This window comes from Vigna radiata, unplaced genomic scaffold (genome assembly GCF_000741045.1).
Source record: "Vigna radiata var. radiata cultivar VC1973A unplaced genomic scaffold, Vradiata_ver6 scaffold_251, whole genome shotgun sequence".
NCBI classification, from domain to species: Eukaryota; Viridiplantae; Streptophyta; class Magnoliopsida; order Fabales; family Fabaceae; genus Vigna; species Vigna radiata.
The window spans coordinates 8,840-22,420 of record NW_014543556.1 but is presented as its reverse complement, the minus strand read 5'-3'; the positions used below and the strand labels follow the sequence as shown (position 1 = coordinate 22,420).

Genomic DNA, 13,581 nt, shown 5'->3' with positions numbered 1-13,581 from the left:
TNNNTNCNNCCNAANNANNNTTNAANNAAAANNTNNNCNNANGNAANNNNTNNTTNNNTNNANNANNNNAAAAAANACGTGAACCACCTTATCATTCCCAAGANAGNGTAACCAGAAAAGCCAAGAAAAAAATGTGCAGAGTGACGGCTGCTCAAATGGGAATCCCTAGGTCTGAAAAGTTCCATGCTCATGGTGGGGTCCACCCATTTTAAAACCCTAGGGCCATGTCACCATTTTTACAATTGGGCTTTTGTCTAATCTACCAAAATTAGCCCAAAATACAAAACTTAGTTTAAAAAGCCTAATCTATTAAATTAAAATTTGACTAATCCTAAAGTGTCTTTGTGGAGAGACTTCACTTAATTGGTGCCCTTCCAAAAGTCTCACAGTGTAATTCCAAAATTTCCCTCAAAACTAAAAATAGGAATAATTAAGCTCAATTAATTCAAATTAATTAAAATCAGAATTATTGGTCTAATGAAACCCAAATGGTGAAAATGACATAATAATTAAGAATTAAGAGCAAATCATAAACACAATTCGGCGCGTAAAACTAAGTTAATGGTATAAAATATCGACTCATAAGGGCGACGACTACAATGGTTGTTGTGGTGGTTATGGTGGTTGTAGTGTTTGTCGTGGCGGCAGCGGCGGCGGCGTTGGTGGTTGTGGGGGTTGTTGCTTTGGTGGTTGCGACTGTGGGCGGTGGCGACAATGGTTGTTGTGGTGGTTGTGGATCTAATGGTGATTGTGGTTGTGGTGGCGGTTGGGATGACAGCTGTTGTACTGGTGGTGGTGGCGGTAGCGGCGGCAGTGGTGGCGGCAATAGCAGTGGAGTCGATGATCGTGGTGGCGGCGGTGTCGGTATCGGTGGCGGTGTCGGTAATAGCGGCGGTGGTTGTAGTGCTGATGATTGTGGTGGTTGTGGTTTTAGTGGTGGTTGTTGTGGTGGTGGTGGTGGCGGCGGCTGTAGTGGTGGTGGTGGTGGATGTTGTGGTGGTGTTAGTTGTGATGGTGGGGGTGGTGGTGTTGGTGATGGTGGTGGTGGTTGCGTCGTCGGTAGTCATGGTGGTGGTTGTGGTGGTTGTGGGGGTAGCAGCGGTGGTAGTGACAGTGGTGGTAGTGGTGGTGGCGGCGGTGGTGGGGGTTTTGGTGGTGGTGGTGGTGGTGCTAGTGGTGGCGATGACTACAGTTGTTGTGGTTGTTGTAGTGGTAGAGGTGGTGGTGATGCTGGTGGCGATGGTGGTGGCGGTAGCGGTAACGATATCGGTGGGTGCTGGTGTCGGTGGTGGTAGCGGCGGCGATGCCAGTGGTTCTGTTGGCGGCAGCAAAATTAGTGGCGGTGGTGGTCTTAGTCGTGGTGGTTGTGGTGGTGGTGGGGGTAGTGTATTGGTGACGGTGTTGGTTGTGGTCGTGGTTGTTGTGGTGGTGGTCGAGGTATTAGTAGTGATGGAAGTAGAGCTAATGGTGGCGGCGGCAGCATGGGCGGTGGGGGTTGTTGTGCTGGTGGTGATGTTAATAGGGGTTGTGGTGGTAGTTGTCTTAGTGGTGGTAGTAGTGTGGAGGTAGTTGTGGTTGAGGTGGTTATGCTGGTGGTCATTGTGGCAGCAACGACAGTGGTGGTGGTGGTTGTGGCGACGGCGGTGGCGGGGGTGGTTGTACTGGCGGCGGTGGTGGTTGTTGTTGTGGTGGTGTGGGTGGTGATGGTAATTGTGGTGTTAGTGGTGGTGGGGGTGGTGGTGATGGTGGGGGCGGCGTTGGTGGTGGTGGTGGTTGTGGTGGTGGTGGGAGCGGAGGTTGTAGTGATTGTGGTGGCGGTGGCAACGACGATGGTGGTAGTGGTGGATATGGTCGTGGCGGTGGGGGTGGAGGTTGTGGTGGTGGCGGCGGCGGTGGTGGTGGCGGTGGCGTTGGTGGTGGCAGTGATGGTGGCGGCGGCGGCGGTGTTGCCGATGATGGTGGCGGCCGACAGTGGTGGAGGAGGTGCTGGTGGTGGGGGTGGCGATGGTTGTAGTGTTGATGGTTTTGGTGGTGGTGGTTGTCGTGGTGGTGATAGTGGTGTCTTGGTGGCAGCGGCGGTGGTGGTGGTGGGGTGGAGGTTTTGGTGTTGGTGACGGTGGAGGCGGTGACTACAATGGTTGTTATGGTGGTTGTGGTGTTTGTGGTGGCGGCGGCGTTGGCAGTGGCTGTAGTGGTGGTTGGGGGGAAGTGGCAGTGGTGGTGGTAGTTGTGGGGGTGGCAGTGGTGGTTTAGGTTGTGGTGGTGGCGACGGCGGGGGAGGTGGCGGTGGTAGCGGTGGTGGTGGTGATGGTGGCGGTGATGGCGGTTGTTTTGGTCATGGTGGTGTTGGTGGCGGCGGTGAGGTTTTGGTGATGGTGGTGATGGTTGTGGTTGTGTTGGTAGCGGTGTTGGTGGCGGCGGTGGCTGTGGTGGTGGTGGCGGTATTAGTTTTGGTTGTGATGGTGGTGTCAGCGTCGGTGGCGTTGGTTGTAGTGCTGATGGTTGTGGTGGTGGTGGTGGTTGTATTGGTGGTTGGGGTGGTGGTGGCGGCGGCGGCTGCAGTGGAGGTGGTGGTGGTGGCGGCAGCGGTGGTGGTGATGGTGGCAGCGACAATGGTGGTTGTGGGGGTGTTGTTTTGGTGGTGGCGACGGTGGGGCAGCGGCGACAATGGTTGTTGTGGTGCTTATAATGGTTGTGGTTGTGGATCTAATGGTGATTGTGGTTGTGGTGGCGGCTGGGTTGGCAGTTGTTGTATTGGTGGTGGTGACGGTGATGGTGGTGGTTGTGAGGGTGGCGGCAGTGGTGATGGTTGTGGTGGTGGCAGCGGCGACAGCGGTAGTGGTAGTGGCGGCGATGGTGATGGTGCTTGTTTTGGTGGTAGTGGTGGTAGTTATGGTTGTGGTTATGGTGGTAGCGGTGGTGGTGGTGGCGGTGTCGCTAACGGTGGCGGTGGTTGTAGTGCTAATGATTGTGGTGGTGGTGGTGGTTGTAATGGTGGTGTTAGTGGTGGTGGTGGGGGTGGTGGTGTTGGTGATGGTGGTGGTGGTGGCGTCGACGGTAGTCGTGGTGGTGGTGGTGGTGAAGTTATTGTGGTGGTTGGGCGGGTAGGGCGGCGGCGATGACAGTGGTGGTGGTGGTAGTGGCGACGGTGGTGGTGGGGGTTTTCGTGGTGGTGGTGGCACTAGTGGTGGTGACGACTACAGTGGTTGTGGTTGGTGTCGTGGTGGAGGCGGTGGTGATGTTGGTGGCGGTGGCAGCAGCGACAGCGGTTGTGCTGGTGCCGGTGGTTGTAGTTGCGGCGGTGGCAATGGTTCTGGTGGTGGTGGCAACAACGGTGGTTATGGTGGTGGTGGCGGTGACGGTGGTGGGGGTGGTGGTCGAGGTCGTGGTGGTCGTGGTATTAGGGGTGATGGCGGTAGTGCTAACGGTGGTGGCGACGGTGGCGGCAGTGGCTGCTCTGCTGGTGGTGCTAGTAATAGCGGTTGTGGTGGTAATGGACTTAGTGGTGGTGGTAGTGTGGAGGTAGTTGTGGTGGAGGTTGTTGTGGTGGTGGTTATGGTGGTGGTTATGGTGGTTGATGGCAAAACAACTAAAAAATTGCTCTAGCTAGGACAAGGGAGATCTAGAAGCAAATCAAGCCATAAGTTCATGGATGAAGATTGTGGAATTTGGTGGTGGCGAAAGGTGTTGATAGCTCATGGTTTTGATAAGTTGTATGGTGAGGGAATATATGTCTAAGGATTCTCTAAGAGAGGTTGGGCCAACTCTTGGAGGAAGGTGGCTAAGGGAGGCCACTTTGGTTGCTCTAGCCTAGGGTGACCTTAAAAGAGTAGTATGACACAAAAATGGTAGCATAACTTTACTCTAAATCAAAGGTGATTACATGATGGAGAACCTCTATTTATAGGCTAAGGTGTCTCAAAATGGGCCTGAAACTTTAACCGAAAAGAGCCACCTTGGTTGTCTTGGAGAGCAAGGAGAAATCCTCTCCAATAGGAGGCAGATAAGTGGCAAAAATCCTCTCAAATGAGAGAGTGACATGTGGCCACTACCTATGGAAAAACTCTTCATTCTTAAAGTGACACATGACCACAAACTAGGAGGAAAACTCTCCAATGGGAAGCTTCCACATGTCTAGGACGAAATTATTCTCTCTTGTTCTCCAAGCTTAGCCAAAATGTTGACCTCTTGGTCAACACACCCATTTTGGAGGTCCACCAGCGCCACTACCGCCACCCACAACCACTGGCATCGCCGCCGCCGCCACCACCACAACTACTGTCACTGCCACCGCCACTACTACTGCCACCACGACGACCATGACCACCACCACAACCATCATCACTACCACCACAATCACAACCACCGCTACAACAACCATCACCACCGTCGTCGTTGCCACCATTAACACTACTACCATCACCAGTAACACCACGACCACCACCACGACCACCACGACATTAACCACAACCACTACCACAATCACCGCCACCGCCACCACCACCACCACCACAACCATAACGTCATTGCCACCAAAACCATCAGCACCACCACCGTCACAGCCACCACGACCACCACCAACTTTACCACCACACCGCCGCCGCCGCCACCATCAATTGGACTACCATCATTACCACGAAAAAAACACCACCCCCACCAGCACCGCCAGCATCAGTACCACTATCACTGGCACCCACACCGCCAGCACCACCACCACAACCATCACCACTACCGTCGCCGCCACCAACACCACCAAAAATGCCACCGCAACCACCACCACCATCACGCCTACCACTACCACCACAACCAACCCAACCACCACCACCATCATCGCCGCTACCACCGCCGCTGCCACCACCACCACCACCGCCCCCACCGCCGTCGCCGCCACCACCACCACCAGTACCACCACAACCATTAATACCACCACGATCACCACGACCCCTACCACCACCACCACCAAAACAAAAACCACCTCCACACACAAGCACCACTGTCGCCGCCACCATTACCAACACCACCACCACTAACACCACTGCGACCACCACCACCACACCACGACAACCAGAACCACCACCACAACCACTACAACCATCACCACCATCACCGGCACCGCCGCCGCCACCATAACCACCCCCGCCACCACTACCACCTCCACAACCACTACCACCGCTGCCGCCGCCAACGCCGCCACCACCACCCCCTCACCACCAACCACCACCATCACAATTAACGACACTGCCATCTCCACCACTAACACCACCACCACCACTGTCGTCGTCGCCACCACCACCACCACCACCACCACTAACACCACCACCACCATCACCACTACCACCACTGGCACCACCATCACCGTCACCACATCCACCACCACCACAAAAAGAACCACCACAACCACCACCACCACAAAAAGCACCATCATCGTCGCAACTATCACCACCGCTGCCACCACCCCCATAACCTATGGCACCGCGACCGCCACTATAGGCGCCACCACTACCACCGTCGTCGTCACCACCACCACCACCCACCCCACCACTACAATAACCATTGTCGCTGCTTCCACCAGCAGTAGAAACCCCACAGCCACTACCATCGTCGACGCGTCCGCCGACGCCACCACCACCACCAAAACCACCACCACCACCGCCATCACCATAACAAACACTAACATCGTCGCCGCCACCACCACCACCGCGACACCACCACCACCACAACCACTGTCGCCGCCACCGCTACTGCTACTGCCACCACCATGAAAATGACCACCACAAAAACCATCATCACTACCACCACAACCACAATCGTCGCCGCCGCTGCCACCATTAGCACTACCACCATGACCAGTAACACCACGACCTCCACGACAACAACCACCACCACAACCATAACTCCATTACCACCAAAACCATCAGCACCACCACCGTCACAGCCACCACGACTACCACCACCTCTACCACCACACCGCCGTCGCCGCCATCAATTGCGCTACCATCATCACCACGAAATATACACCACCACCACCAGCACCGCCAGCACCGCCAGCACCAGTTCCATTATCACTGGCACCCACGCCGCCAGCACCACCACCACAACCATCACCACTACTGTCGCCACCACCAACACCACCAAAAATGCCATCGCAACCACCACCACCATCACGCCTACCACAACCACCACAACCAACCCAACCACCACCACCATCATCGCCGTTACCACCGCCGCTGCCTCCACCACCACCACCGCCCCCACCACCGTCGCCGCCACCACCACCAACAGTACCACCACAACCATTAATACCACCACGACCACCACCACGATCACCACGACCCCTACCACCACCACCACCAAAACAAAAACCACCTCCACAAGGACCGTTGTCGCAGCCACCATCATCAACACCACCACCACTAAAAGCACTGCGACCACCACAACCACACCGCGACAACTAGAACCGCCACTGTTGCAACCAGAAAAATCGCGACGGGACGACAATCCAAAGAAAACTATTTGAAAAAAATGTTTTGGCGTCGCCACCATAGTTTATTCTAGAAAACTATGGAAAAAACCATAAAAAGATAAGACAGGATCTGTGAAAACCAGAGATGGGTTCGGAAGTCGGTTACGTGTAGGGAAGGTATTAACACCCTACAACGTCTGCCCTAAGGCAGTACCTTTAATTAAATGCACGAATAAAGATATTGTTTGCAAAATATTTAACTATCCCAAGAACAACAAAATAAAGAAACAAAAATATTTTTTAGGTTTTTGGGCCCGACAAGGATTGACCTTGCTCCTACGTATTCTCATTCAAAATGAGAAATCAGGGTTACGTAGTTCTTTCAAAAAGATTGATTGTTTGAAGATGTTTTTAGTTTTTGAAGATTTTATATTTTTTTGTATTTTTATATAAAAAGAGAAAAAGTTTTTAGCACAAGGCCTACGCGAGTGGTCGCACGTGTGCTTAAACCCTTTCAAAATATTTTTATTTGATTTTTAATTTTGATAAAAGAAAAGGAAAAGATTTTTATTTACTTTTGGTAAAAGAAAAGATTTTTAGCACAAGGCCTACGCGACCAGTCGCACGTGTGCTTAAATCTTTTCAAAACAATTTTATTTGATTTTTAATTTTGTTAAAAGAAAAGGAAAAGATTTTTATTTACTTTTGGTACAAGAAAAGATTTTTAGCACAAGGCCTACGCGAGCGGTCGCACGTGTGCTTAAATCTTTTCAAAACATTTTTATTTGATTTTTAATTTTGGTAAAAGAAAAGGAAAAGGTTTTCAGCACAAGGCCTACACGAGCGGTCGCACGTGTGCTTAAACCTTTTCGAAATATTTTTATTTAGTTTTTTAATTAAATTTTTTTATTTAAAAGTAGATAAAATAAAATAATTAACAAGTTTAAGAGATAGAAATAAAATAAGTTGGTAACAAATAAAAATAAAGAGTAAAAATAAAATAAAATTTAATGATAGAATAAAAGTATAGTGGTGTGTAGATAAAAGATGGAGAGTCTAAACTATTCATAGAAAACCTAAATCCAAGTGGCCAAGGGTGTATCTTAGAAAAAACAAGGGGTGCAAATTTAATTTTTGTCAAATACCAGATTGGGTCCGAGCCCAATTGAAAAAGGACGCAACTTAAGAAAAACGGGGGTGTAGGAAAGAGTTAGTGTTTTTGTTTTGCCATGATGGGCTCAGCATCGGCCCACACGGAAAATAAAATAAACAAGCAGACAGGGGGTGATATGAGTGAGAATAGGGGTGCAGAAGCAAAGCCATTTCTCAGCCCAGGCCGGCCCAAGGTCCCTAGGTCATAAATTTTAGGGCAGAAACTTTAGGGGTCTCTTAATTTCCCCATTCATTCCACACTCTCGGGATCCAGACGCAAGGTCTCTCTCTTGCACAGCTCGGGCTACGCCACCGCGCCATCACCGCCTCCCACCACCAACCGGCCGGCTCGAACCACGGCCTAGGGCGTCGTCGCCTCCACCGAAACGGCCACCACTCACCGCCTGACGTAGTGCCGGCCAGGGATCGGAGTATGCTATTTTCTCCGTTTCCGTTCGAAAAGGGTAGAATCTCGCCTCTCCGCAGTTCACCCCAACTGGCCAATGGCGTAGCACCCTCTACTTGGCTTTGCCGGCGACAGCCAGCTCCGCATGAATCAAAACCAGCCACGACGTCGCACCCCTTCTCTCTCTCGTGCCTCAACACTTCAACCTCACGCACACCAGAGACGATGTTTCACTTTTCTCACCCAGCCCCAAGATCGGGACCCATACACCACCGCACCACTTGACCGGCTGCCACCCCCTCCGGTTAGCCCTGCAATCGCCGGCCTCATCACCTTCAACCTCTTCGGGACAGAGTGCGCTTCAGCGTTGATTTGGAATTTCCTATTTGTGCTTGTTTGGGTGTTCTGTTAGGGTGGTTAGGGGTTGATTTTGTGCGTGTGGGTGTGTTGAGAATGATGGTGTTTTTTGTTATTCTTTCCTTCTGATATTCCTCTGGTGGGTATTCATATTTGTTGTTGAGGATCGGCCATGGTCAAAGCAGTGGGGAGCAAGGGTGCAATGGCAGTGGGTGAATGTGAAGGGATCGGTGAAGCTTAGGAGTATAATGATTTGGGTTTTTTGTTATGGTGGTTGAATATGATGATGAATGTGTGTCATTAAAGTATGCTAGAGAAGTGAAAAAGATGATATAGCGAAGTGGTCTGGATGTATGTTAATGTGATGGTGAAGGTGATATTCGGTTTCTTTTAGAGCAAGTGAAGGAGTGGGCATGCCATGGGTATCATTGGTTCGGTTCTGTGGTGTCTGCATGAGTTTCTGTTTAACTCTGTGTGTGTTTTTTTTGTTGTTGTGTGTTTGAGCTTGGTCGTGGACGTTGGGAATGGAAGAGGAGGAACGGTGGTTACGCTGTGGCCAAGAGAAGTGAGATGTAGATGGTGATAGGGTGGCGTTGTGAACAACTTAAGGAGGCTGAGTTAGTTTTTCTTTGCTTGGTTGTTAACTCCATTGGGTACAGGTGAGGAAACAGAGCATGGGACAATGTGGGATAGTGATGGAGAACGGCAAGGATTCAAGACACATGATTATACACAACATGATAGATAAAGTTCTCCATAGCAGTCATAGCAGCAATGCAAGAATAACATGCTCAAGGACAAAAATAAAGAACGCAAGGAGGTATTACTTACCTCTTGAAGACTCGATTGCCGGTGCCAACCTTGCGTATTCGATGGGTCTCCTCCTCCTCCCTTAGTTTAGTTCCAAAAAAATGCTCTCGCAGCTCCTATTCTCTTTTGCAGAATCAATGCTCCCAATGCCACTAGCCTTTCTCTGGTAGTAAACTTTTTTGTTATCGTCCTCTTTTTTCACGACAAGCTCTCTCAACCCCTTTTGTGCCTTCCTGCTCCACTCTACTCAGTAACCGTTTTTCTCTCTGTCAATTTTTCTTTTGCAAATCAAAACCGTGCCAGCCAAAACCAATCCACCACATCCTCTGCCATGTTGTACCCGCAGCCCCTCCAAACCAAAATCTCTTTTGTTGTTTTTTCTCATTTTTTTATTTTCTTTTTTTCTTTTCCTTTTTTTTCGAAAAAAGACAAAATAGAATTTTATATCTTTTTCCTTTTTTTTACTAATCATATTAAAATAAAAGATAAAAATGAAAATAAAAACGAAAATTAAAAAAAAAATTCTAAGAAGAAAAGTAAGGATATAAAAAAAGATAAAATAAGGGTAAATAAATAAAAAATAAATAAAAAAATAAAAAAGTAAATAAATACTAAAACATGTGACAAAATGCAAGAAAGCCAAAGAAAATTAATCCGGACGAAATATGGTATTGACAACCACCACAACCATCACCACCATCACCGGCATCGTAACCGCCACACCAACCACCCCCGCCACCACTACCATCTCCACAATCACCACCGCCCCACCACCACTACCATCACCACAACCACCACCACAACCATAACCACCACCGCCACCACCACAACCACAACCACCGTCATCGTCACCACCACCGCCACCACTACCGCTACCACCGCCACCACCACCACATCCATCACCACAACCACCATCATTGTCATCACCGATTTTGTCGCCTCCACCACTACCATCACCAATGCCGACGCCGCCACCACCACCACAACAACAACCACCACTGTCGTCGTCGCCACCACCACCACTACCACCACCGCCGCCACCATCATCATCACAACCACCACAATAAAAAGAAACAGCACAACCACTACCACCGCCAAAAGCACCATCACCGTCGGCACCACTACCACCATTGCCACCACCCGCACAACCTTTAGCATCGTGGCCGCCACAAACACCAAAACCACCACAATCACAATAACCACAACCACCAGCACCATCCATCGCCGCCACAGCATGCACCACCACTACCACCACTGCCGCTGGCACCAACCCCCCACCACCATCCACCACCACCACAATCATCGACGCTGCCATCTCCACCACTACCTCCACCAATGCCGACCCCGCCACCACAACCACCAACACCACCACTAATACCACCACCACCATTATCGTCGTCGCCACAACCACCACCACTAACACCACCACCACCATCACCGCTACCGCTACTGCCACCACCACCACCGTCACCACATCCACCACCACCACAAAAAGAACCACCACCACCACAAAAAGCACCATCATCGCCACCACTACCACCATCGCTACCACCACCCCCATAACCTTTGGCAACGCGGCCGCCACCAACACGGAAACCACCACCATCACAACCACTACAACCACAACACCCTCATCGACGCCACCACTGTAGGCGTCACTACTACCACTGTAGGCGTCACCACCCCCACCCCCCACCACCACAACAACAATAACCATTGTCGCCGCTTCCACCACCAGCACAAACCCCACCACCACTACCATCATCGACGCCACAGCCGCCGCCACCACCACCACCAAAACCACCACCACAACTGCCACTACCGCAACCACCATCACAACCACTAGCATTGTCGCCGCCACCACCACCGCGACACTACCACAACCACTATCGCCGCCACCGCCACTACTACTGCCACCACCACGATCATGACTACCACCAAAACCATCATCACTACCACCACAACCACAACCGCCGCCACAACAACCACCGCCGCCGCCGCTGCCACCATTAGCACTACCACCATCACTAGTAACACCACGACCACCACCACGACAACAACCACCACCACTACCACCATCACCGCCACCTCCACCACCACCACCACCACAAGCATAACGCCAGCGCCACCAAAACGATCAGCACCACCTCCGTCACAACCACCACAACCACCATCACTGCCACCACCAGCACAACATTTCGTACTACCGCTGCTACCACCATCACCGTTGCCGCCGCCACCACCTCTACCAGCAACACTACCACAACAACCATCACCACTGTCTCTACCGCCACCACCACCACCACCCCCACCACCAACCACCACCACCACAACCACCACTAACACCATCACCACCAGCACAACTACCACCATCGCCACCAGCATCACCATCACAACATCCACCACCACAACTACCACCATCGCCACCAGCATCACCATCACAACATCCACCACCACCACTAAAAGAACCACCACCACCACCACCACCACCAAAAGCACCATTGTCGCCGCCACCACCGCCACCGCTGCCACCACCCCCACAACCAATGGCACTACGACCGCGACCAACATCGAAACCACCACCTTCACAACCACCACAACCACCACCACCATCGTCGCCGCCATCGCAGGCGCCACCACTACCACCACCACCGCCGCCACCACCACCACCCCCCACCACCACAACAACAATAACCACTGTCGCCGCTGCCACCACCAGCCCAAACCCCACCATCACTACCACCGTCGACGCCACTACCGCTGGCACCACCACCACCAAAACCACCACCACCGCCGCCACTACCGCCACCACCACCACAACCACTAGCATCGCCGCCGCCACCACCACCAAGACACAACCACCAGAACCACTGTCGCCGCCACCGCCACTACTACGGCCATCACCACGACCATGACCATCACCACAACAATCACCCCTACTACCACAACCACAACCGCCGCCACAACAACCACCAGCATCGCCGCCGCTGCCACCATTAGCACTATAACCATCACCAGTAACACCATGACCACTACCACAACCACCACGACAACAACCACCACCACTACCACATCAACGCCACCGCCACCACCACTACCACCATAACCACTACCACAACCATAACACCAGCGCCACCAAAACCATCAGCACCACCACCTTCACAGCCACCGCAACCACCATCACTACCACCACCACCACAACCATTGGTACCACCGTTGTCGTCGCCACCGCCACCTCTACCAACAACACTACCACAACAACCACCACCATTGTCGCTACCGCCACCACAAGCACCACCCCCACCACCACTAACACCACCACAACCATCACCACCACCACCATTTTAGCCACCACAACCACCGCCACTATATCCACAACCACCACCGCCGCCACCGAGCCACCTCCACCACCATCGTCGTCGCTGCTACCACTACGTCCACCACCACACCCACTAACACCACAACAAAATCCCCGACCACCACCACCACAACCATAGCCACCGCCGCCACCACCACTACCACAATCACCGTTGTCGTCACCACCACCGCCACTACTACCGTCGTCGTCGTCGCTGCCGCCACCACCACCACCACCACCACATCCATCACCACAACCACCACCACTGTCATCACCAACGCTGACGCCTCCACCACTACCACCAACAATGCCGACGTTGCCACCACCACCACCACCACCACCACCACCACGACAACCACCACCACGACCATCGTCGCCACCACCACCACCACCACCACTAACACCACCACTACCACTGTTACCAATAAAGGAGTATTGGTAAAACCTGAAGACAAGTTTTGATGATGCTGCAAATTGTAATTTTTGTTTGTAATAGGAGAAGATTTGGAAAGCAACTTGTAGTCTCTTAAATGTAGTAGGAAAATAATTAACATTGTAATTTCTACTGATATAATCGATTATGGACATGCTATAATCGATTATCATATGCTTTTGAACTACAATAATCGATTATCATGAAGCAATAATCGATTATCACAAGTCTTACTTGAATAATCGATTATCACTTATAATAATCGATTATCTCTTTTTGAATTTTCTATAACGGACTTGAATAATCGATTATCACTTACAATAATCGATTATTCATGGTAGTTGTGAGCTGACCTTTGGCATTCAGCGTGTTTGGCTATTTAAGTGATTTTTGAAAGCTTTAGTAGGTAACATTTTGAGTAAACTGAGAAAAGCCAGAACACTGAGTAGTCAGAGGAACGTTCTTGAGAAAGCTTTTTTGTTTACTGTGTTCCCTTGCCTGGTCTTGTGAAAGGAGAGGCTTACGTATCGTGTGCTGATACAAGAAGTGGACTCTCTTCAAGTTGGCAGGGCTCTCTACCTGATCTTGTGTAAGGAGAAGCA

The 13,581-nt window shown here is 51.3% G+C and overlaps 3 protein-coding genes across 3 annotated transcripts; 2 read left to right on the top strand and 1 right to left on the bottom strand.

Annotated features, from left to right (window-relative positions):
* Positions 1 to 599: 599 nt before the first annotated feature.
* Positions 600 to 2,227, top strand: LOC106754498 (glycine-rich cell wall structural protein-like). The gene is made up of 4 exons (XM_014636514.1): positions 600 to 927; positions 1,211 to 1,565; positions 1,609 to 1,983; positions 2,074 to 2,227. The coding sequence occupies exons 1-4, from the start codon at positions 600 to 602 to the stop codon at positions 2,225 to 2,227; spliced, it is 1,212 nt and encodes a 403-aa protein (XP_014492000.1).
* A 440-nt stretch (positions 2,228 to 2,667) lies between these two features.
* Positions 2,668 to 3,606, top strand: LOC106754496 (putative glycine-rich cell wall structural protein 1). Its single transcript, XM_014636513.1, has 2 exons — positions 2,668 to 2,988; positions 3,109 to 3,606. Exons 1-2 carry the CDS (start codon positions 2,668 to 2,670, stop codon positions 3,604 to 3,606), a joined length of 819 nt encoding a protein of 272 aa, XP_014491999.1.
* Positions 3,607 to 4,583: 977 nt separating this feature from the next.
* On the bottom strand, positions 4,584 to 12,917 carry LOC106754495 (uncharacterized PE-PGRS family protein PE_PGRS24-like). The gene is made up of 12 exons (XM_014636512.1): positions 12,826 to 12,917; positions 12,302 to 12,619; positions 12,017 to 12,220; positions 11,508 to 11,647; positions 11,307 to 11,433; positions 10,708 to 11,188; positions 10,264 to 10,515; positions 6,220 to 6,451; positions 6,005 to 6,167; positions 5,583 to 5,894; positions 5,393 to 5,541; positions 4,584 to 5,203 (listed from the first exon to the last, which is right to left on the bottom strand). Exons 1-12 carry the CDS (start codon positions 12,915 to 12,917, stop codon positions 4,584 to 4,586), a joined length of 3,090 nt encoding a protein of 1,029 aa, XP_014491998.1.
* Positions 12,918 to 13,581: the final 664 nt, after the last annotated feature.